The sequence below is a fragment of the Uloborus diversus genome, chromosome 2 (assembly GCF_026930045.1).
Source record: "Uloborus diversus isolate 005 chromosome 2, Udiv.v.3.1, whole genome shotgun sequence".
Classification (NCBI taxonomy): Eukaryota; Metazoa; Arthropoda; class Arachnida; order Araneae; family Uloboridae; genus Uloborus; species Uloborus diversus.
Window position 1 is genome coordinate 76,384,054 of NC_072732.1, and position 26,539 is coordinate 76,410,592.

The 26,539-nt window shown below is 34.9% G+C and overlaps 1 protein-coding gene across 1 annotated transcript in view; it reads right to left on the reverse strand.

Annotated features, from left to right (window-relative positions):
* LOC129235238 (cyclin-dependent kinase 4-like) overlaps positions 1–26,539 on the reverse strand; it is a 295,787-nt gene that overhangs the window by 22,499 nt on the left and 246,749 nt on the right. The window contains exons 4-6 of the mRNA XM_054868948.1: positions 3,162–3,297; positions 2,042–2,209; positions 253–362 (exon numbers count right to left, since the gene is read on the reverse strand). Coding sequence (XP_054724923.1) covers positions 253–362; positions 2,042–2,209; positions 3,162–3,297 — 414 coding nt within the window. The remainder of the gene's footprint in view (positions 1–252; positions 363–2,041; positions 2,210–3,161; positions 3,298–26,539) is intronic.

The window sequence follows — 26,539 nt, forward strand, 5'->3', positions numbered from 1 at the left end:
AACAAAATATTCGGTTTTAACGAAATAGATCTTCTGTTCCGATTTAATTCCATTACATAACTTGAATTTCATTAAAGCGAACAAAATTGGCAATCCTTTGAAGATCATTGTAACCGGATTTCACTGTATAAGAATCCAACGTTAGCTTTAAACGGCCTTTAATTTACGAAAACTAATTTGTTGTTTACGTATACAATGGACAGAAAACAATGTTTTCAAAAGGGGAAAACATAACATTTTTGCAGAGCTTACTTTCTCCTGAAGAGTTCCGCAAATATACAACCGCAACTCCACAGGTCGACTGCTGTGGCGTAACTAGACTGAAGTAGAACTTCAGGGGACCGGTACCATAGCGTAACCACCTGCAACAAATACAATAAAGCATGGTTTGACACTTTTTTGAATGGTTACATGCATAAAATACTTTAAATGGATCCACTTTTCTGTGCCACTTTTGAGGTTTTTCTCTTGAATTAAAAAACAATAGGATTGGTATTCGTCGTCTGATTGGCATCAATTTGTTCTCTTCCAAGCCAAGCACGTGATTGAGGTCTCGAGCAAATGGCGCAATTCTTTATTTAATTTAGTCTATCTTTCCCGTGAATGAAGTTTAATAGTAAATAAGTGTTAAAATAATTGTGGAGCATTTAGGTTCACTGCACTGTGTGGTATTGTTTATGATTGTTTTACTTATCAGATACTAAACTCAAGACTGGAAACACTTGCGCAGCTGGAATTAGGCTATACTTTTATTGACACGGTAGAATTTTTCTTAAAATGCAGTCAATGTGATTTAAAATTAATTTTTTTAAGTATTAAATATGAAATTTATGCAACAAATCCATATAAAATAGTTTTAAAGAGTCAGGATTCTATTTTTTTTTCTGTTTTGTTTTTGGCCTACATTACATATTACACGGAAAAATAAATCGCTTAGTCAAACTGCATCACATTGAGATTTAAAGTAAGTCCTTTAGTTTTTTTTTTTTTTTTTTTTTTTTTTGGCGAACAAAAATTTAACAATCATACCATTTTGAAGCATTGAAGGAGTTTCTGCCAATCCCTGCATTTCTACAAACGTGGTTGATTGTTATTACGATTACGGTTATCAAGGCTGTCATTGGAAGAAATGTTTTCTTTCGATTTCCAATTTTTAAAGTTTGCTGAAACGAACCAGTGAAACTTCTTAATCAAACTGCTACCGAACTGAATACTCATTTATTCCTAACAAGTAGCAATTTAGTGCACTACAATCTGTAGAAAAAAATACTAGGTTAGAATGAACCAGTATAAAATCAATTTGAAAATAATAGGAGGCTGTAAGAACCAAGAATATCTAGCTTTCTTGAACAATATGGCTTAATTCAATGCTTCAGAAACAAATATAGTCTGCCTCACTCTAGATAGCATTCGGAAAAAACTACAAAACTCAGTTATTTTACTTACACGCCGCTTCCAGAACTAAACAAACAAGGCATCACGAAGAAAACTTGTTTCAACAACGTTTAATTTTAGCAAAGCCCGATCTGCAAGTTTTTAATCAGTTTTGAAACAGATTAGACGAATGCCAACCATCAACAATCATGAGGTACACTATAAAACTTGACCACGGAGAGATGGCGGATGACTTTGAAGTGGACACATCATTTTTATCATTGTAATAGTTTGTTTGTTATTATTTTGTAATAGATAGGATCAGCGAGAACACGCCTCTTACTACTCGGTGCTTTCTGGCTGATTTGACCAATTACACATGATGTTTCCGTTTCAAGGTCATCCACCATCTCTCCATGGTCAAGCCTTAACTTCCGTACGACCTTTTGACTCCTTACTGGCATATTTAAAACGTAAATAAACCTTTATGTGATTCCGCCTATAATGACGCTAACAAGCCTTGTAAAACCAATCAGAGACGACAAAACTTCTTGGTTTTGTCGAAACTTTTCCTTGCAATATAGGAATTAAAAAATTGCGTGCTATGCCGAAAACTCATGAACGTTGAAAACAGTTACTGGTTTATGATGATAGATTAAAAGCTTACCACAGACGTAATTGGCATCTGCTTGTCGAATATCCTGGCCAACCCAAAATCGGCAACTTTCACTTGCCCGGCATTGGTTATAAGCACATTCTGCGGCTTCAAATCTCTATGTACAATACGATTGCTGTGCAGAAAGTCCACTGCGCTCAGCATCTGGTACAGAATGTCCTGAAATAGTCAAACGACCAATTATTATACGTAACACAGGACCCGATCATGACATCCTCATCCAATGCATCATCATCCGAAATGCCGAGGCAGGTATTTCAGAGGAGGCCTCCTATACAACACACATTTTTTTGACCATCAGAAAGTAAAGAAAAGCATAAGCGTACAAAACTAAATATAATGGAATATTATGCATATATTGATCAATCCATTTGCACAGTTGCGACATTTTTAAGCATATATTTGTACAATCAATTTTCTAAAGAATTTTTTGTACTTGAAAAAAAAATTGATTTCAACAACTTTCGGAAGAATTTTTTGTGCTTGAAAAATATTGGTTTGTAATAAGTATCAACTTTCTAAAGAATTTTTTTGTGCTTGAAAAATAATGGCTTGTAACATGCATCAACTTTCTAAAGTATATTTTGTTCTTGAAAAATAATGGTTTATAATAAGTATAAACTTTCTAAAGATTTTTTTTTGTGCTTGAAAAATAATAATTTGTAATAAGTATAGACTTCCCACAAAAAATTTTGTGTTCTTGAAAATAATGATATGTAATATGCATCAACTTTCTAAAGGATTTTTTGTTCCTTGAAAAATAATGATTTGTATGCGTTACAGGTGTGATCGTACGACACGCCAACAACAAGCGTAAATCATTATTTTAAAAATATTAGAACACTTTTTTGAAAGTGGATATTTCGTGTTATGATACATAATAAGCGAAACAACATGGAGCATAATGACCAGAAATTAAGCTCCTCTTTCTTTCAAAACTAATTATTATTAGTAATTAATTAATTAATTATTTAATTTTATTATTATCATTATTTTTTAACATGTGTTTGTTGACCTGGAAAAAAAATCAAGTGTTTTTTCATCAACGAAGGAACAAAAGTATCAATAAAAAGTTACAAATGTTATCAATCACAATTAAAAAAAACCATACCTTAATCATTTCGGGCGATAAACCGGGTTTGGGACACCTCTCCAAGTAGGTGGACAGGTCTTGGTCGATATGTTCGAACACGAGGTAGAGGATTATCTCCGACTCTAATCGAGGGCCATGGCATATATCAAGCAACCTAGAGGTAAAATAGATGAAAAATTCAGATCATTTAGAAGGAAAGTATTTCTGCATAGTATATGTTCAGCTAATATTGTTTCGAAACATTTGTTAGATCAACACCTTACAAAAAGAAATCCAATACTAAAACCCTATGCGACTGGATTTTCAATAATTCAATTCCAAAATACAGACATCAAATGCAGCTTTCTAAAAATTTGTTTTTGCCATTAAAAAAAAAAAAAAAAAAAAAAACCGTATCTGAGAAACTTTTAATAGTAACTGGGTGTTAGCCGCCATTACGTATCGAATTCCACCTGAGCGAATGTATTTACTAGTGAAATATTTGATTAACATGGTCAACCTTTCTCCTTTGAACTTTTAGACAACAAAAAATAAGATTTCAACTTCTTAAGGAAAAAAAAAAAAAAACCCTCAGGATACATAGTCACTCCCTCCCCCCTTCTCCACATCTTGCCTGCAAGTGGAGAATTAAAAGCTTCACTCCCTCCTAGTTTTTTCTTTCTTCGATTGTTATTGTATGCTCCATTATTCTGTTCTCGAGTTATATTGTAGAAAAGAAAAAGAGGAAAACATTCTCAATAATCAAAGGTGCATTCTTTCCGTAATTAAGATACCAGCTTGACTGTTTTATTATATTTTCATTTCTTTTTTATTTTTCGCACGGAACCAACCCATGATTTAGCAGGTTATTGGCTGCTCTTGCATTCTTCTTTTTCTTCTAAATGAGTTGCTTTTTTTTTCTCCTTTGTAACTCGAATTTTTTATAGTCAGCAAAATGTTCCTTTAAATAAAATGGATACACAACAGTCCTAAGCCACTAGTTGTTTTTTAAGTACTCAACTTAATTAAATTGAATTTCAGGAGAGAATCGTTATGTAAGTGACTCAAAACGAATTATTATTTCAGTTATCACTTTTAACTACAATATGTTTTAAGTATTCTATCGCTTTAAGACTATAATGGGCGTACAACAATGATAAATGAAATGAAGATTATGAAAAACCATTTTTTTGACAAAAGAATTAAATTAAAAATACACATGATACATTTTTTATATTGCTTTATCTTTCACACAGAACACGAAAATGCTGTGTGTCTCACATAAAGCGAGATCAACATGTAGTTTCCCTTGAATATCAGTGTGAATAAGCAATAAAATATTGACTTTCATAGAGACTTTATGCCAAATTTCTGACTTTATCGTGGTTCAGTTTAAGGAAATATAGATTTTAAAAAATAAACTTCTTTTGTGTGTTCAAAAGATAGTTACCATAACATATCAGTCATATATTTCTTTTTTTTTTAAAATAAAATGCTTGCTGAGTTTTGATCAGACAAAATGAATGATCATTCTATGTTCTCTCTCTTCGGGGGATATTTAATTTCCTTTAATTTCTGATCAAACAAGTGCATTAAGAACACGTGCCTTCTTTTTATTCAACTATCATTTCAAAGCAATAACTCTTGTAAACAAATCAAAAATATGTAATTTATTTCATGTTTGTGTCTACAGGCGAAATTCGAAGCATTAAAAAAAAATAATCAATAAAGCTATTTTTTGGAACTAATGGTGCTCTGAAACCCGAAAGAGACTATCAGCACGACTAGAATGATACATAATTTGGTCTAACATTGTAATTTTATCGGGGCTTCAACTCATAATCTATCCAATAGATGGCGCCATATGTATTTCTTCGCAATCTCAATGCATTATTATTTTTCAAATGCCTTTGCACACATAAAGCGGAAACTTTTTATGAGTTCAACAATATTATTATTTTTCCAAATCATCTTCACACAACTGAAAATTAATCACATACGATGACAAGTTGGCTAGCAAATTTTTATGTTATTTCACACAATTTTACTTTTCGTGTCTAAAACGCAAAAGAAAGCAGGGAAAAAAAAATATCAGGGGAAAAAACGAGCAATTTCGTTAACTTAATAAAAATACCAATAATGAATATAAAGAATTTGAAATTTGTGTTAAAATTCATTTCATACTGAAGCGAAAAACGAAACCAGAAACCAATTTAACTCGAAAAGAAGAAGCAAGTAAACCATCCAACCTAAAATTAGCGCAAAAGGGAATGTTTTCATTACTTATCCGGAAACATTTACAGTATAAATTCGAATAAGTAGGGATAGACTGCAGGGTGGTCCAAAGCCAAGACGGGCCCCCTGACAGTTTGTTTTCCGCCCCCCCACCCCCATATAAAGCTTATACTAATCTGCTCTCACGCTGGGCCCCTAGTTTCTGACTAGGCTGACATGGCCTCTCTTCGGACCTGTTAAACAGAAGCGAATGCGTTTCAAGCATAATTAATGAATTTTCAGTGTTAGTTGCATTGAAGTTAAAATTCATTGAAAATAAAATTAAAAAAGTCAAAATTCTGTTGCTTACAGAAACGCAGCAAAATTAAGAAATCGTTAAAAGTTTTATCCAATCATAAAATAGAAGTATAAGTATTACACAAAAGAATACTTGATAAAATATTGTTCAACAATGACCCAATCAGTTTCTCATTGAAAGCTCACCTACATTTTTGCATAAAATTAGTTAAAAACAATTAACTTTGGAAAATTTGAATAAATTTTTTCTCATAAAGAAAAATCAGGGCTTTCAATCGATGCATAAGGGTAGTATGTGCGAGCATTTTTTCACCCTCATGCTGGAGGATTTATGCAGAAATATTGCTTAAAATTTAAATAAAATAATAATTAGTAGTTAAGTAATTAATTTGATTATAGAATACGTATTGTCATGAGGTCTGAGGTCGCACACCAAATTTCAAAAAAATCCTTTCCGAAGAAGAGGGTAAAAATTCAGTTTCCAGATACATAAATACATACATACAGGTAATGAAAATAAAAGCGTATTAAAAAGATAACTTTTAAATGAAAAACGAAAATACTTAAAAGGTAAACCATAGAAATGACACTCATTTTTTGGTAATCAACGGCAGAAAAGAAAACTATAGTAAGCTTTGATTATAGATTAAAAGGAGCTATAACATCTTTTGAAACTTTTTAAGATTCAAAAACTGGTGTTTGTTCAACATCAACATCTCTGATCTTTCATTATATTTTGGAAGATTATACAATTATTTTCTGTCATTTCAGTAGAAAATATTAAATTGCTTTTTACAAAGCCGATTTTTGTCTTAAAAACCGGCATTTTCAGGTTTTAAAATATAAGAAAATGCAGAATTGTGCATTGAGAGAACAGAATTTTTTAACACTAAATTGAGTTAGTTAATTCGTACAGACGTCGAACGAAAAAAAATCCAGATGTTCAAGCGAAAAAAAATGTAAAGTGTCTTCGATATTTCGAGAGTCTTCTAGAGAAACTAACGGCACAAAGCATGAGCTGTAGCACCCTCATTGAGTGTCGACTATATTTAGGCTTGGTAATTTCAAACGTTATGAATCCATTTAGCTCCACAGGAACTTATAAAAGAAATTCGCTAAGACAACATTTAAATAAAGATAAAAGTTAGAGACAGCATTTCAAAAAGGAAAAACCAGTTTCTTCCTTTGTGAAATTAGTAAACTAAGTTACTATCATGTATGCCACGCTCTTCCCTTATATACGCAACAAAATTTTTTTATAGTAACCTGATTTTGATAAAAATAGGAAAGCGTTTCAGGTAGAATAGATTCTAAAAATTATAAAGCAACTAATGGGGTCGTTTCCAAAATTTTAAAAGTATTTTTTTCTGAAAGAGCATGCTTAAAAACATAGAACCTGACCATTTTTTAAATAATTTCTTTAAGTTTAATATTTTTAAAAAATTACTTAAATCGGTGCTCTTTTCGTTTAACGCTTCTGCTGATGACATCACAAATGATGAAATGCCATTCAGTGTTGCCATTCACGGTCCAAAATATTTAATTCGCATCTTTACTCATGTGTATTGGCAACGATATGGTTGATAGCAAGCGTAAAGCGCAATTGTAATTCGCTTCTTGATTATAATAACGAGGTAATATGGCAGAAAGATTCGCCATAGTGCATCATTTGTGACGTCATAAAGACCACGCCTTGTTTGAAGAGTCGGGCATTTTAAAAAATTAATTAAAAAATAACTGATGGGAAAATAAAAGTATTTTCTGACTCCATATTATTATTATTTTATTTTATTTTTTTTTTTTGCTTATTCTATCAATTTCAGTGACAAAAAGTAATACTTTTGACTGAAGGAAACAACCTCATTCTTCAAATGGTGCTGCAACTACGAAAAGTTGGGAATCTCTGCAGTATAATGTCGTTGCCAAACAAAAACCGACTAAGGACACCAGAGAATTAAGTTAGGGAACTACGAGAGAGAGAGAATCCCCCAAAGACTGATTCTTCTATCAACAGCGGAATATGGACAGCAGTGATGCGGCAATTTTCCGCACTGACCGCGAAGTGATCCTTCTCTTCCTGCTCCGCTTTCTTAGAGATGCGGTTTACAAGAACGCACTCTGACTCGGGAGAACGCAGGCCCGTGTATGTCATGTTCCCACGCGCGGAGCCGTGGGAAAAGGAACGGGTCGGCTGAGCTTGGCTCCACCCGCAAAACGGAGCCTAGTTTAGCCCAGAGGATGCAGACCAAGGATTGGGCTCAGCATCTCGGGATGGGATCAGGCTAGTCAGTTAGGGTCATGACTGATGCAAGTGTCATGAAATCTGTCGATCACTAGCACAGGCAGACAGGGCCGCAGAGAGCCAAGACGGCCTCTTGCCTGTTATGTCGCCCTCCTCTCCCCCCCCCCCCCGAAAAAAAAAGAGGGAAAAAAGAGGTGGATAAAAGAAGGGAAAAAAGGAGAAAAAAAAAAAAAAAAACAGGGGAAAAAGGGGAAAAAAATCAAAACTGCTTACTAGCGAAAAATTAATTCTATTTTATGTGCCACAATAGTGAACACCAAAACAGTAAATTTTACTTAATCTCTACGTTTTCTCTTATTCGGAGTTAAACCGCCCCCCCCCCCTCCAAGTCCTGGGCCCCTAGTTTCCGACTAGGCGGACATGGCCTCTGACAGAATTTACTTTCCGGCGGGGGGGGGGGGGTTCTTTCCTTTATTCACCAAAACATTGATCTAAGAAAATTTAAGATGTGTCTCAGAGAATGATCATTCTTCATTACGGGGTAAACTCCAAACTGAATTGACGCTCTGGGCGAGGTTTTCCCCGGTGTGCGACAGTCCGCAGATCACTATCGGTTCTAAACCCAGCCCACTTCGTGGACCCCTCGTGTGGCTACATGCTAAATGGTGGGGTGAGGTGGAGAAAGAAAAGTATCTAAACGATTAAAGTTAAATAATATTTTAAAAAAAACATTGTAAAGGAAAGTAAAAACATATTCTAAATGATTTCATTTAACAATATTTCGTATAAAACACCTAAGAAACCACGTTTAAAAGAGTGACATGATTTAAAGAATAGTCATTCATATATACCGTATCTAAGTGTCCAAAATTCATCTACCTCCCAAAAATATACAGAAAAAAATTGCAAAATAAATAAATGGATTCATTTTATTATCTTTGCTTTGAAAAATTCTTACGTTAGATACGCGTTGAAAAATAACTATTCATAGCTACTCTGTCTAAGCGTTTTTTCCAAACATACACAGAAAAATAACAAGTACGAAGAATATTAAACTAGAAAGGGGGGAAAAATGAAAGAACGAAAAATAAACACGGTATTTCTACATGCGGAGAAAGCAGACGACAATATTCATTTTCACAGACGCTATTTCTTGTCCACTTTATAATTATTGAAGTGTTTATGAATTTTGTTGGTCACGCCGCAATGGATCACGTGACTCGCATCCGCAAGCAACGTTAATTGCATCTATATAAAAATTTAAAAAGATAATAAAAAAGAGAAACGCTTTTTTTTTCATTTTATTACAACTCATTTTATTGTAGTGAATTAAATTCATTCGCTTCATTTTGCGTGCTTAACGAAAACCGGGACAAATTGTCCAATACATACATGGTCGATTAATAATAAAATTCATTCGGACAAATCCAGGGTTGCCACCAAGTTCCGCTACTAAAAATAGTTGCTTTAGTATGCCAAAATTATCATCTTTTGGCGAAAAGTGGAGATCCATTAGGCAAAATCTGACGTTCCATTCGGCAAATTGAGAATTTCCACCCTCCTAAAAATTAAAGTTCTGGGCGCCCCTGGTTTCATCCCTGCTTGAAAACTTCTTTTTTAAAAAAAGAGATCCTTTCACGAAAATGCAACGCATCTAAAATAAGGGGAAAAAAAAAGACAAAAAAGGAAAGAGTGCGGGGAATCAAAACACTGGATAAAATATAGGGACAGAGTTATTGAAAATTATCGAAATTTGGCGGGTTAGAAACGCTTACAGAGGTGCAGTAACGTCTGAAGTTACAAAAAGAAATTCCTTTCATCAAATAATGAGGTATGCTTATTATAAGCGAAGGTGAAATTTACATTACAAAAACCTTGGCAAACGAATTCCTTGAATGCCATTTCGTCTGTCAGTCTCAATCATTACGCCAGTCTTATACAGCATTCACAGATGATGGATCGCAAAATAAGTCGAAGAAGAACCAAATGCGAATTAAAAAGAAATAATTCTTAGAGTTCGCTAGTATAAACCAGGCTGCATCTCTTTCTACATCCCGAATTATAAATCAGGATTGATCCCTCGGCGAAATTAGACTCTAATGGCGTTTTCGCGGGTAAATAAAGGTTCGCGAGGTGTTTCTTCGCTGTAATTAGGTGACGTGTAATGAGGTATGCAAAGAGTTAATGAGTAAATACAACGAGGAACTGTGTCTTCTTAGTCTTTGATTGAATAATGACAGTATTCCACTTCACTGATTTCATTCGAAACAGAGTGTATTCTTGTAATTATGGTGCAAATATATATATATATATATATATATATATATATATATATATATATATATATATATATATATATATATATATATATATATATAAGAGGATAAGAACTCGAGTAAGTGTATTAAATTATTGCCCAGTGAGAAGAACATACGGGATGTCAAGAGTTAGTTGAACAAAAATAATGATTTATTGAAAGTAATTTACAAGAAATAATAAAAGTACAAGTAAGATACAAAAATACCCCGAGTTTACCACTATCACAAATGTTCCAGGTGACTTCTTTTCGTTACGGTGCAAATGTTTCATCCGTAAATCAGTTCTTGTCTTCTTGTTACCGATTTTTCAGCATATTTCCGTCGATCGAATTAATTGTAGTACAGATTCTTGATTTTTATTCAGGAATGGACACAGGGAGTTCTCATGGTATCCAGTCAAAATGTCGCCCACAAAATCAGACCCGTATTTTAGGGGGGCTGCCTCTCCCCCAGCTTGGTGAAATTAATGTTTTTCCATATAAGTGGGCGCAGTTTCCGTTGTTTTCCGATAAAATTTGCAATAAATGTATACCCTTTGCCTATCCCCCCTCCCCTGGAAAAATTCAAAATGACAGGTCTGCTAAAAAGGTCACGTATGTTGTCGTAAAAAAATATCATCATGCAATTATGTTGCTGTGGAAATATGTCGCCAATTCCAATTGCTGTTAGTATTAGCACACGGGCCGTGGTGGCCGCTCGGTAAAGCATCGGACTTGTGTGACCGGAGGGTCCCGGGTTCAATCCTAGTCGGTCGAAAATCAACCGTCTTCATTAATGGTGGTTAGGGGACGCTAAATATGCTCGGGGTCCTAAAGTCCTCCAAATGAAATAGTATCTCTGGGGGTGCTGGACCAGAGACTGCTCAGCTTCTGGTCTGGATCAAAAAGTCGGAGCTGTCTTCAGGATCCCATCCAACTGGTTAAACAACAAATAGTGGTAGGTGCAGGGGACTTGGAATGTGAAATATTTGCACACGTCTGAATGAATGAAATCAACTAGTGTAAACACTAGTTAGTTTCAAACAACCTTTCGAAAGTTCTTAACTTACGAAATTGGCCTTCTAATTTGTAGATTGTTACTTGGTGTTGATTTATTTTAGGGCTTTTGACAGTCAAGTATAGCACAATTTCAATATTACGTTTCATGCATGAGCTAGATGAATGTCCACAAAGCAAAAAATTACAATCCCACAGACGAAGCAAAGCAGAATTGAAAGTTGTTTTCGTGGAATTGTGCAATTTCCAGTTAGTTTTTGTGCTGCGAAGGAATTAAAGATTTCCTAAGTGAATAATAAACCTAGATCTAAATCCCCCGAAAGGGATAACTCCAAATTATTATTTCCTTTTACGAAGTAAACAGTAAAGGAAGTCTTGCGATCACGAGAAACCTGTCCCTCAAATCTAGCCCTTAATATCCGTTTTACTTAGACTCGAATGAATGTTGAGAAGTTTTCTCGGCTCGTTCGCACGTGTAAATGTACTTAAGAATGTATGGATAACCGACCGCCGTTTTTTTTACTTTGTACTAGTTTTTTACCAACATGGTTGATTATTTATGCATGAAAAAAGATACAGAGAATTGCAAAACTCTTGATTTGACAGTGACCATTCTCATCGAAACCTAGTTACGAAATATAAGGTGTCCATAATGAAACGACCCTGATTAAAGTTGTATAGCGGTGAACTACTGCTCAGGAAATTAATGAACTTTTGTGAAAACATAATGAAGGGATGGGAACTTGTTTGAGTGAATTACAAAAAAATAGTCCAAAATTTCGCCGCCAGAGCACGTTTCGAATGAAATACATTGTAACTCATAAAAATCCACCCTCTGGTGGCGAAAATTTGAGCTATTTTTTATTCACTCAAACGAATTCCCATCCCTTTATTATGATGCATACAAAAATTTGTTGTATTTTAGGGCAATAGTTCCGCCGCTCGACAACTTTTAAGTATGGTCGTTTAATTATGGACACCATGTATCTTAAAAATATTCTCCCCCAAATACAAAAAAGTTGTTGATGTGACTGAGAATCTGACAAATAATTAACAAAAATTGTTTATATGACTAAGAATCTGATAAATAATTTAACAAAAATTGTTTATGTGACTAAGAATCTTATAAATAATTTAACAAAAATTATTTATGTGAGTTAGAATCTGACAAATAATTTAACAAAAATTGTTTATGTGAGTGAGAATCTGATAAATAATTTACTCTGGGAATACAATTTTCTAAAACCAGTAACTACCAAATTTCAGCATGTCTAAAGTGCATAAAAGTACTGAACGCAACTCTGAAATTCGATATGTATGCTTAACGTGTAATCCTGCTGGGACTTATCTCGCTGCTTATCTTAAATGTTATCTGAAGCTTTGCAAGAGCATTCTCGCTGATTCTCAAACGTCATGTTATATTTATAAAAACGAAATGTGTCGGTGAAGCACAAAGCATCGAAGGAGGGTACTGACGTTCTAATTACAGTGTTTGACGAAACTGACGAATTCCTTAGTTGGTATTCAAACCAAGGGACTCTCACATGTTGCAAATAATTAATAGGATCCAATTCTTCATCACTTTTCTATTTTCTTTCCTTTTTTTTTTTTCAATCTCTTTCTTCAATTTTTTTTTCTATCTTCTGTAAAAATTCGAAAAATTATTTTTTTCATATGAAAAAATAATTCGGTATGTTTAATGTATCATCCATAACAGAAAAAAGGCAAAAAATACAAAATATGTGTAGGGTACAACTAACAGTTTGTTAATTGTCCTCCTTTATATCCTTTACAAAAAATGTCAAATGTAAAACTGACTCTTCACAAAAACCACGCCAGCAAAAATGATGTTTCAGAAATTTGCTTCAAAAGGATTCCTTTAGATTCCCCCAATATCCTACATTATACTGTTTTCAAAATTTTTTCTTAGGCACAGCTCTATTCATTTTCTTTAAAACAATCTCATTAAATTCTAAAATCCTTCCTTTTATTGTTCTCCTAATTTTTTTTATAGTTAGTTCCATTCATTTTCGTTGAAACAATCGCTTAAATTCTTAAAATCCTTCATTATATTGTTTTCATACTTTTTCCTTATGCATAGCTCTATTCAATTGCTTCAAAACAATTCCCTTAAATTCCTAAAATGTTTCCTTATATTTCTTTCACACTGTTTCTTTATGCTCAGTTACATTCATTTTCTTTAAAACAATACCATTAAATATCCAAAATCCTTCATTTTATTCTTTTCATAATTTTCTTTATGCTTATACATTTTCTTCGAAAAAGTCCCTTCAACTTCTAAAATCCTTCGTTATATTTATTATTTTCATACTTTTTCTGTATGCATGAAATAATATCCCCTTTTTATTTTGATTTTATGTCTATTCATCCGTCGACTTTCAGCAAAAGAAAAGAACAATGGACTACACACTCGCTCTGGGGATAGGAATAGAAAAAGAACAAAATCGAATTTTTGAAAAATCGCTTCGAGGTGCACACCCCCATGCTACAAACTAACTTTGTACGAAATTTCGTGAAAATCGGCCGAACGGTCTAGACGCTATGCGCGCCACAGAGATCCAGACATCCAGACAGACAGAGATCCAGATATCCAGACAGCCTTTCTGCTTTATTATTAGTAAAGATAAGTTGTATTAAAAATGTCCTGCATATATATATTTTTTTAATTTAATTTTATTATTATTATTATTTTTGAGCAACCACGATTGCTAATTGTTTTCACTTGACCGTCCCTAACGTTCCGGTTCCTTTTACAACCACACCGTTTTGCAAGCACAGCTCCTCCGGTCTTGAGCAGTGTCCCCGGAATCCGCTTCACCTGGTCGGTGGTGTCCTTGTCCTACACATACGCACGCTCATACACATACACACTCACTCACCACACGCAGTCACACACACACACGCGCGCGCGCATTGACAAACATACACGCCAACGTGCATTCACACAGGTCTACACGCACACACAACCCTACACATACACACACACAACTATGCACACGTAACCGCCCAAGAGGTGGGGCAGGCTTGGGGGGACATGAGCCGTTTCTAGAAACAATAACTCCAATGAGTAAAGTCCTGTCGCAGCTCGTGATTGCGAAAAACATAATTTGAATTCAAAATTTCAGAATTCAAATTAATTTTTCTTTTCTATTGTTTCATTTATCGCGCGTTTTGAAGTCACTTTTTTTACGGTGTCTTTCTAAAAATTATGTGATATAGAGCACTAAGAAAAATTTACTTCAGAAAACTCCCACTCTCTCTGTACCACTTTCTCTCTCTCTCATTCATGAGACATATTTTTATCCCACTCTTCCTATTTAAACGCGAGGTTCTGGAATTCCATCGGTTTATTAAAAAGAGGCGCGTGGCCTTTAACAGTGAGAACGTGACATTGTCCCAGTGGAATCCAGACTACGAATCGGGCGTTTCAGCCCATTTTCTTCGGGATTATTCCTCTCAGAAGTATGGCTACGGGCCTACAAGTTCCTGTCGATGCCCAAGAAAACAGTTACCTGTTTAACCAACCGAAGAACGATTACGATGTTGATTTTGTGTTGTCTCCCCCCTCCCCTCTTCATGCTACATTCTTGGCTATCCGGCGTGGGAATTTTTTTTTGTTTTTTATCTACGTGCATTTCCATTTCGAATTTCATTCATAAGTATTCCATGAAGGAAGCTTTACTGTCTGGAACTTGTTTCTCCACTATTCATTTCTTGAAAGAATTTGTCGATAAAGTAGTTGCTTCTAAGGGACCATTCATTAACTACGTAAGGGTCCCAAGGGGAGGGGGCGAAAAATCTCTACATGCCCTTATTGGGGGGGGGGGGGGTTCAAACCCATTCTTACGTAATATGTTCCAAGTCGATATTTTATATTAGAAATCGCGCAATCAAGGGCTGGGATTGTGATTTCATTTGCGTCTGAAAGGTAAAAAACGTATTAGAATGAGCTGTTTTTTACTTGTTTTACAAAGAATGAATAGTGCAAAACATAATAAAAGAATCGCACTATGTATGGCATGTTTTAATTTTAATTAGTATCGTATCTCTACATAGTATAAAATGAAGTCCTCAAAAAACGTCTGTGTGTTTGAACTCACAAAACTCGAGAACTACCCGGCCGATTGCGATGAAATTTTCACAGTTTGTTCCTTAAAGTCCTGAAAAGGTTTGCAGACTAGTTCGAATAAAATTCGATGTATAGTTCTTTTTTTATTCCAATTTACGCCCAATTTTCACATAAATTCTCAAATATTGGGGTGAAAAATTACTTGCACATTTTAATATTACATATCGTTAGAAAGGGTAGAATTTTCCGCGTTCTACGCAATTTGTTCCAATGCTCTAACTTTATCACGGCAGGAGTTATTTGCGTTTTTAGCTCGAATTTTTTTAGGCTTAGCTGAAATTTAGGGACTACTTTCTTCACTAAATAAATCACTAAAAAGTGAAGGAATTGTCCCACAGTACTCTTTTTGACACCGTTGGAAAAAGCGACGTTTTTTACTCCAGATCTAACTCGACCTATGGTCGAAAAAATAAGTTTTTATCCCGAAAGGAAAAAAAGTTACAAGCCTTTTTAAATCAAGTTTAAGAAATTTAGAATTCATTCAAATTGTGAAAAATTTTCTTTCGCATTTAAATTCCTTAAACTTATTTTATTTTGTATTTCCATGGTTACGCATTTTAAATCCATCTTTCTGGATTTAATTTCTTAAAAGTATTTTAATAGCTGTCGTCATTGTTTGGAAGAGAAATCATGATGTTTTTTTCTTCTTCTTTTTTTTTACGCCTGATTGTTGAATATACGTCACTTGACACAATTTTAATCTTCAAGATGGACCGGGCAAAGCCGGGCAACGCAGCTAGTCATAAATATATTGGGGAAAAAAAGTGATGGAACGTCAAACTGGGAGTTTTAGTAAAACTGATACTTTTTTTAACAACATTTTATGATTTTAAAAAACAAAATGAAATCTGACGTACGAATAAGAGGAAGGGATTTGAAAAATCTTACGTACTCTTACATGGGGGGAGGGGGGGGGGGTCAAAAATTGCCGAAATCATCCTTACGTAATTCTTGAATGGCCTCAAATGCAGTCATCCAGGGCATATTTGAGCCAGTCCGGATGACTTTACGCGACCTAATATTTTTTATATTATACATATGAGGTGGATTACTAAATATTTAACATTCTTATTCATATTTAACATTTTACTAAATTAAAGCACCGTTTTTACTTTTCTCTTTTATACGTTCTAATACATATTAACGTATACCTATTATACGTTTTTTCATGCAGTCCCTTTAAACAAGTAGAAACGGTGCTTCACTGCATTTATTCGCAATTCCAGAGCTCGAATACGCTACCTTGCGGTGATTTACAATACTAAAGAAAAAGGTAAAACATTCCGTTCCACGTGTTTTCTTTGGAGAAAATTACAGGCTTCAGAGAGTTTATGGTGTAGCGTAATTTCAGAGGAATAGAAAAGAAAGTTTCCCACAAGCACGATGAAATATTACTGTCATTCATTAAGCTTCAAAGCAAGTTATAAGTTACGCCATCTGTTTGTTTTACCTTTTTCATCCGCCATTAGGCAGTGGCTGCAGCACCCCCCTACAGTTTATTGGAGTTGCGAGTATCTATACTATTTCTTACTAATTATTTATTATTATGTTCATATTTAACTTTTTACTAAATACCTAACATTCAAAATAATTTTAATGTAAAAGATGTTGAATTTGAATTTTGTTGATTTTCAATTTTTATTGATTTTTTATTTTATTTTTGTTTTTTGTTTTTAGTATTTAAAATAAAAAAGAACAGAAATCTTATTTTATGGCCGTGCCAGCAAGAATGCATCACTGGGATTTCAATGGTTATTATTATTATTATTATTATTATTATTATTTTTGCCTAAGTCAAACTAAAAAAAAGGTGTTTGAAAAGTTTTCCGAACTGGCTCAAAGATACTCTGAATAACTGTAATAAAATTGATCTCGTTTAATACGAACACTGATAGTCACGACAAATGAGAGCAAAATACAATATATGAGATATTAAGCCGTATACAGTATGGGACCCCAAATTCGGAATGTTTCGGACCGCGACCTTTCCCGATTTCGGATTTTTCCAGACTTTGTATTCTGACTCAAAAAATAGTGAAAACTCTCATGTCGTGCAATATTCGTCACGTTTTTCCTAATTTCGATAAGGTAGACGCTAAATTTCTTTGATTTTTGATCAATCTGAATGAAAGTATACTTTATTATGCTAAAACAAAAGTCGGAGATAATTTGCAATGGCGTAATTCCCACGTTTTATTATTATTATTATTATTATGAAATGGGCCGATTGATACAATAAAAAAAAAATCATACTTTTACTAAAAATGATTTTGCACTTCTGTTCAATAGACCTTGTATTGCCTACTTATGAGAAGAAAAAACAAAACGTTTAAAAAACCGAACTGGACGCATAGTATTTTCAACAGGTAATAGCCGAACATTTGCAATTTCAAACTTTTACCACTGAGAAAAAAAAAATGCTGGAGGAAAAAAGTTCCGGATTTTGGGACTTGAAATTGGAATTTCATTCTTTACTATATTAATTTGCTTTTTTTCTTTTGGACTGATTTATTTTATTGTTTTAAATTAATAATTGTACTTAATGTAGAGACAAATTTAGGATGTTAAATAGAAGTGTATATTCATTTCACAATATGTACAAAACAGATAAACATTTAATTGGCATGAAATAAAAATACAAATATTCGTTGAAAAATTTTAACCAACGAATATTCGTTAAAATATGGTATTCAATGCAGCCATGCCGAAAGCAAAACCGAACAGATCAGTTTGCAGCATCAAAAGACTAGTTTTAACCTTGTTTTGGGCTCATCAGTCTGGAATAGCCACAACGAAACGGCTGGCAAGTAACCTCATATAAACGCTGAGTATATATATACGCACTGGTAGCTGAAAATATTTTACCAAACCACCGAAAAGTCCGAAAACTTGGTACGAATTCACCAAAAAAAAAAAAAAATAAATAAATAAAGGCAGAAGCTGCGGTATAAAGCTAAACATTCCCCCCCCCCCCCCCCCGCTCCATAGCCGGACGTAAAACAGAATTGAATGCAGTACCGAATGAGCTTCAAATTAGAGCGAAATAGCAGTCTTTGGATGTGTAACTGACCTCTTTTATAAGTCGCATGCGATTAAGAATTTGCATTAAACGAAAATTTTTTCTACACTTTAAGTTCCATGTATAGGGTTGGTTGGGGTAAGTGGGATTCCTTTTGAGAACAGTTCGTTTTCGAAACCTTATACAAAGGTTTTGAAACAAAAATATTCAAACTTATTGTAGTATTTCATCTTGGACGATAATATTAATAAACAAAAGTTCATCCTTAATATCTAAAATAATTCTTTAAATATTCTTAACGATTTTTTTTTCTTTTAAAAATCAGATGGGTGTCCCACTAAACCCTATAATAAGGGGTAAGTGGGCCACCCCTGTTTTATGTAAATTTAAATCAAGCATATCTAAAAAGGGGGTGAGGGTTTTTTACAAGATAAAGTATGTTAATTAGTAGTGTGTGTTTTTTTTTTTTTTTTGTAAACGCATCTGTTTACGAGATTGCCTTTTAAATCCGTATGAAGAAAAAATTTAAAACAACAACATCTGTAAATTTTATTGAAAGCCTATAGGTACATATTTTACTTTTACATGTAAAAAAAGTGCTGAATAAACGTAATATAGTTGATTAAGGTCAACTCCGGTAAATTAGCCAAAATTATCAACTGAAAAAGAAATCAGAAACACTAAATGGCTGCTTCTATTTAAAGTTGTCTAAGGAAGAACTATCATCATACTGTGAACTTCATTATCAGTAATAATTCCAAGATCATCCGCACCAGGCCAATAAAAGTCACTATTTCTATTCGTTCTTGCAAATTCAGTAGCATTATTTTTTAATTTGTATCGTAAACTTCCAACATTAGAACTATTTAATACTTTATGGTCTACTTTGATGTAAGTTTCACAAATGCGTAATAACTGCCTTTGGCAGTTTTTGTAGCTGAATTCCTACTAGGGCATCATAGTTGTCTTGTATTTCACTAATACAAATAGTTCATCCGAGTTGCTTTTAACTTTAAAATATTTACTGTTATAGAGCGACCCACTTTCCCTTTATAGCGACAATTACCGGGGTAAGTGGGACCCCTCCTCTTAAACACTTATTAATAATATCTTATGCAAAAATTCTTGTTGCAGGTGCATTTTGGTTAAACTATAGATTAAAAATTAATGATCATAAAAAATATAAAAAACTAACCTAGAAACACTTTTTTGAAAAATGTTGCTTAAACCCGCAAAAAATATTTTCAGATTTTTTTTGACTAAGTGCTATGACCTAAAAAAAAATTCCATGAAACCCAAATGTATGCAAACCAAATCACTGCGATGAAATGTGACATGATCAGTGTAAAAAAGTTTATAAACTTTATTTATATTTCAGTTTTAGGTGTGTGACCCACTAACCCCACTGATCCACTTCCCCAACCAACTCGATTAGAAAAACAGGGTGAGGAGTCTGATGGAAAATTACCGACTCCGACTCTGTCTCCGAATCGTGGAATTTCAGTCTTTAGCTCCGACTCGTATGAAAACTAATCTGTTGCGGCCATCTCGAAACTTTTTTCTATATCTTTCTTATAATTCTGATCCCTCCCAATGCTTGACGAGGAAGCAATATTCCCAACAAAAACAAAATCACACACGTCAAAACTTGACGACCATCCCTATTCCCGATTTATCTCAAAAGCAAAGCAAAGAATGCAAATTGAAAATTATTTTAAAAGCCTTGCTTAAAATAATTAAAATAATTACAAACATTTATTTGTTAACAAGCATAAGATGGCAACAGTCAAAAAGTTTAAATTATCGCGATTTTCTGGTCATTTTCCAACAATTAAAATCACGCGAAATACGCAGACGACAGTTTATTACGATTTATTTTTCTTATTGTTGCTTTTATAAAGCTATTTTTATTCAGAAAAAAAAAATCAGCCCCCCCTCCCCATTCAGCGATAGGCGCCAAAATTGAACTAACGCCTGTTTTCATGTGGATTCACATTTATCCTAATTTCATCCAGAACGTAGCATTACTTCTTAATATATGGCACTCATAATGAAAAAACAAAAGAACGTTCGATTGCGCCACCCCCTTTTCAGCAATTGACGCCAAAATAGAATCAGCTCTTATACACTCTATGGGCTAAGTGTCGATAAATTTTTGTCTGATTCCATTCATTATTTCTTGAGATACAGCAGTCACAATTGACGACAAAAAACGTAGTTCAATCCCCGTTTGAGCTATTGACACCAAAATTGAATCAGCTCCTTTACCTGTTGAGGGCAACATATTGACCAAATTTTGTTTGATTCCGCCAGTTACTTCCAGGGGAATAGCAGGCATGCACAACTCAAGAAACGTCCCGTTGCTCCACCCCTCTCGAAGGAATTTGCGCCAAAAACTACTGGGCACAAGTTCACATGGGGGTACATATGTGTACCAATTTTCGTTCGATCTCATGCGGTAGTTTTTGCTGTAGAGTGGTCACAAAAAACTGGTATATATATCTCTCTCTCTCTCTCACACACACACACACACTCAAACAGACATTTTCCAAAAATGGTCGAAATGAACTTAGCACACCTGAAAACGTTCGAATCCGTCAAAATTTGAAAATTTGCACGAATCCAATACTTTTTTCTATATTAAGTATAGTATTAGATTAGTAAAAAGACACCCCAAACAGTCTACGAATCAATGACTACGAGTTTCACTCTGCAATATTGGTAGTAGCGGACTCGGAGAGAAAATGACTGACTCCGATTCTCGAAATTTCAAAACCTTCGACTCCCGATTTCGACTCTTTTACCCCGAACACAGCCTTACTCCAACTCCTTGGGTTTTAGAGCCTTCGGCTCCGACTCCTTTAACCGAAAAATAGTTCACCACTCCCGAGTCTGACTCCGCAACCCTAGAAGTAGAGGAGGGTGTTAAAATGACCGACTCCAACTACGCTCCTACACAGTCCTGTTTGAAAAGATATCAAGTTTTAATTTTGATCTAGTCCCCTCCCCGGCACCCAAAATTTGCCCTTAAACAGAAGAGAGTTTTAGCTCCCATTTGCACAGTATGGGTCCCCAATTCCGGATTCCCCAGGTGACCCTAATTCGAAAAACCCAAAATCCGGAAGGTTTCCCCTTAAAATCGTTTTTAAAAATCAAAAGAAAAAAAAATTACCAAAAAAAAATGTTTTACTATTTTTTTTTCACTTTTAAAAGTTTAAAATTATGAATGATCGGCAATTAGTTTTTGAAAACACAGAACTGTCTCAGTTCAGTTTTTTCAATGCCACGTGTTATGCGTACATAAGGTTTTGCTGTAATTGTACAGCAATCTTTTAAAATACACTTTCGGTTAACGATTATTCATTTTTTTTCTTCTCGTAAGTGTGCAGTGCAAAGTCTGTTGAACAAAAGTACACAATTATTTTTAGTAAAAATATGATTTATTTTATTGTGCCGATCGACACATTGCCTGAAATATAAAGCAGCATCAGTGAACCAACGCCTCTGCAAATTATTTCCGACTTTTGCTTTAGAGTAAAGAAGTATATTATCATTCACACTCACACACGCACACACACACAGATTGATCAAAAAATTAAAGCACTAGCGAAACCATGGGAAAACGTGACAAATACCGCGCGACAGGAGAGTTTTCACTATTTTTTGGCCCAAAATCCGGAAAATTTCGAAATTGTGAAAGGTCGCAGTTCTGAGCATTCCAGATTTAGGGTCCCACACTGAATTGGTTATCTCCAAATTTTTAATTTTGGCATTTACATCCCTTTGCTTCTCATTGCCTCAATTATGAGAATAGTTATGGCGTAGTAGTAATTTTTAAGCAAATTGTAGGCATATTTGTTCCGTTTCCGTTTACGCTTCCATTAAATTTTTTAAAAAACACATTTTCTGAATTTCGTTGAATACAATAAGTGGAACTGCGGCATTTTGTGTGGAACATGAATTCGCGCCCAAAGCAGCCATAAGCTCGCCAGATATGGTAATCAAGCACCAGCGGAAACTAGAGATTTTCTTTCAAGGAATGTATAGGAGGAGAGAAATGTACAAGAATGTTGACCTCTTGTTGGCGCTTTTTTCAGTTGGGGGCAGAAGGAATTTTTTTCTTTCCTCTTCTTTTTATTACTTATGTATATTTTTCTTTTTTTTTTTTCGAGACGTCCGCTCATGAACAAGGACGTGAGAACTCGCCGTCGGCACTATTTATCCTACGTAGGTTGAGGTTACTGTAAGAAAAAAATGTTTTGACGAGCTTTCTTTTTTCCAATATTTTGTCGCTTTTGCAGATTACTAGCGGGACATTCAAGGCTACGATTTAAGAACTGTATATATCCGGATCGTTTATTTTCCCTTTTATCGATTCAACTTCAAAACGGGATTTTTTTTTTCTTTCTCAATTACGCATTTTAAGGGTAAGTTCACTTCATTCTTGAACAATTGTAAAACCTGAGTTGCAGAATTATTTTACGATTATTAGGCCGAAACAATCTACTTTTTCAAAAATGGCTGTATGTATGTGTGTGTGAGTGTTTCTCATACAAATCCACAGTTTACGTTAGATTTTTGCAAAATTTGGCTCAGAGGTCCTTTGATGCTCATAAATTCAAAGGGGGGGGGGGGTTGCGTTTTCCAATGGAGGGCGAAAAAAAACCCTCTCCTCCTTATGCAAATTTAGTTTATGTCGGATCTTTGTAAAATTTGGCACAGAGGATTCTTTGATGCTCAGGAATTCACGTAGGAATAAGCAACAGAAAATCTGTGGAAAACAAGACTGAATTTTTGGAATTTTAAAACAATCTAAAAACAATTTGTCTAAATTTGAATTTTGAGGCAAACAGTTACTCTTTTCTACACGCAGAAGAGAAATTTTACCCCCCCCCCCTTTTTTTGTTTGTTTGTTTCGTTTAAACCTGATTGTTACTTGACACAACTTTTATTTTCGAGGAAAACCATGCTACCACGGGCAACGCAGCAAGAAAAACACAAATAACAAAAACAAAACAAAAAAATCTTGTGAAAACGTATAACGCATATTTAGAATACCTCTCAATAAATATTTAGTTTTCATAAAGACAATACAAAATCAAGAAATTAATTTTTTTTTTGCTCATGCATTTAACACACCAAAAATCATCAGCATACACTCTAATTTTTGAACAATGCCTTAGATCAGTGATTCCCAAACTGTTTGGACAAAAGCATCTTTCTGAAGTTAAAATTTTCTCTTGGCTCATTTCCCCCACGCAAAAAGCATGACTAATCATAACAGAGATTGTTGTTATTCCTAGTGATGCAACGGCTACTAACCTAGACCTAGTTTATTCCACAGAGAATAGTAACCATTCTTTCATGTGGCACCACTGTCAGCGATGCTATTACCACGAGAATTTCGAAGACTAGTTTCCCCCGTCAGATGGAGGTACCTGAGCTCTAATGATGCGCCACTGCACTAGGAATAAATTTAGCCAAGAGTATTCACAGAGAAACAAACCCTTCAAAGAATCTTTTACATGCCGACTAATCATATGATATGGGACGCTGTCAATTTCTGTGTCTTCAAAATCCATATGAATTATACATGTATTTTTTTAAATGACCACATTTTCGAAATCAATATAGGAAAATGGTCTTATGTACACCAAACATTTGATCAAGTGAAGGTTTTTGTTTTTCTTGTTGGATAATATTCAAATAAGATAGACTTATATTTAGAGCTGAAAATTTCAATGAGAGTTGTGATGTAAAAAAAAGTTATTATCATCTTTCAGGATTCCATTTTTTTTTCATTTCATATAACGAGTATTTGATTAAAGAAAACAATCAAAAGCTACTGTTCTCATGGGTGATTTAAGTTTGTAATAAGCCTCTGGGCATAAAAATATTTCGCAGCGTGAAAATAGTAGCGATTTCTAAAATTAATTTTAGAAGAAACTACTCAGAGCCTTTTTTTTTTCTTTTTCACTTTATATAGTGGCATGGAGAGGCCACCGGGCATTGTCCGATTAAGCCCATGTGTAAAGATGTCACTGTTTGTCACAAACGCAATGATCTCTTGTATGAACTGACATTAGGGAATTTTTTATAAGCAACTTCCTATTTGGCAGAAATTATTCCTTGAAGTCTCTCTATATATTAAAAAAAAGGTAACGGCAAAGAAATTGTGAAAGGATCTTTTTGGCGACTCTGCGTCTAGGTGTCCCCATAGCAACTAGAACCTTGAAATATTGTACAAAATTACTTTGAGCACCGGGGGTTTGCACCCGGGTTTTTTTTATAAGTCGAATTAGTTTTTTTTTAAGCTAAAATTTCACATAAATTCCCACATAAATTGCAATAAAAAAGTGATGAATGATTTTCCACCCCTTAACATTCGATGGCGTTCGAAAGAGATTTTTTTTTCTCTGCATCAAATAAAGCTTTGCAATTTGCTTAATTAATTAGAAGAGTAGATATAAAGGTTTCTGTTTTTTGCGAAAAGTCCTAGGCGTAACTCAATTCAAGCCCGGAGTTAAAGAGCAAAATATATTACTAGAAATCACGAATTTGAAAGAGACTTTTCAAACGTACAAAACTGCCGTTTTGAAATGCTCAGGAGCCCCTATATCTGTACAGGTTGGTACAAGTTAGTTAAGAACCCAGGAAAGGGGTACTCTTCAAAGCCCTCTCCCCCCTTTTTTAGTACCTCGGCATATGCATATTTCTATCAAGATCTTTTGGCCTACGGGTGAGAGCGGGATTGTGGTCTAATCATGAGCTCTTAACTTAAATTCCATTTTCTACGAGAAGGAGAGGGGGGGATTTTGACTTTGAACGAAACGAAACTCGTAACGAGTTTTTAAATCCAATTCTTTCTCATAGACGATTCAAATCTTTGCGAATCAAATAAGACTGCGGAGCACTCTACGGGGGTTGGTGAGCGTAAGTTCGGGGGTCGGGGAGCAGGGAGCGGAGCCCTCAAATCATATAAATCGAAGACGACCGATCGGTAAGGCGTCGAACTCGAAGGACCCCGGGTTCGATGCCAATCGGTCGAAGATCCTCCGTGTCTGTTAATGATGATTGGGGCACGTAAAATATGTCGTGATCACGAAGTTCTCCAAGTGAATCAGTACCTCTGGAGCTGCTGGATCAGGGATTGCTCGGCTTCTGGCCAGGATCAAAAAATCAGAGCTGCCTTCAGGGCTCCTTCCAACCGGTTAAACTTAAACTGTAAGTAGTGGTTGGTACGGGGGACCCTGAAGTGTGTTACGATGTGTGACATGTGTCTCTGATCGTAACATTTTCGAAAAGCTAGAGAAGAAGCACATCCCACAATGAATATCAATAGCACTGCATAACGATGATAGTACACTCGAGATCCATCTTTATTTTGAGTTGATGATTCCTCCCTAGAAGTGGCTTTAAAAGCACACAACCTCATGCAGAACACAATTCCAAATAGAGAGTAAACGACGACTGGCAAATATAACGCCAGGTGCCACGTGTGTTCCAAGCATCAATCGAATCTACTAACTTCCATCAAAATTCTTGTTCGGATCGTAACAGGGTGTGAGAGAGAGAGCAGGAAGTCCAATCTGATCCGGAGCATCCTATTCAGGGTGTGACCACCCGGTCTGCGGACAAATTCCATTAAGTAAGCGGCAGAAAATGAAGTGCGGAAAGAACAAAGGTTTGGGCAAGGGGGGGGGGGAGAAAAAAAAATCGCGGAGGAATCTAGCCGTGATCCGGATGCAAGGTCCACCCGAGACGGGTTCTTGACCGTCGTTCCAGTTGCCCGGCTTCTTCTTTTTAATGCTCTCCCTCATTTATTTCCTTCACTTTGCCGCGTAGGTTGCCAGCTGATCTCCTAACTCAGAAAGAAGAATTTCTCTTCCCTCTCTTCTTTTTATGATGGGAATAGCCATCGATGGCGACATCGTTTCTTTTTTTCTTCTTCTTTTCTTTTTTTGATATTGAGATGCAGTGGCAAATGTTCATCTCTGTTAGCAAGTTGGCGAGCTACCCTGATGAGCTAGTGCGGTAGCACGTTAACCAGTTGAAGATTACAGAGGCGATTAAGTTACTATAATACTTAGCGGTGCATTTCTAATGTTTACAGGTTGTTTACCGTTCCTTTTCACCATTTGTGTTTTCAACTATTTTAAAC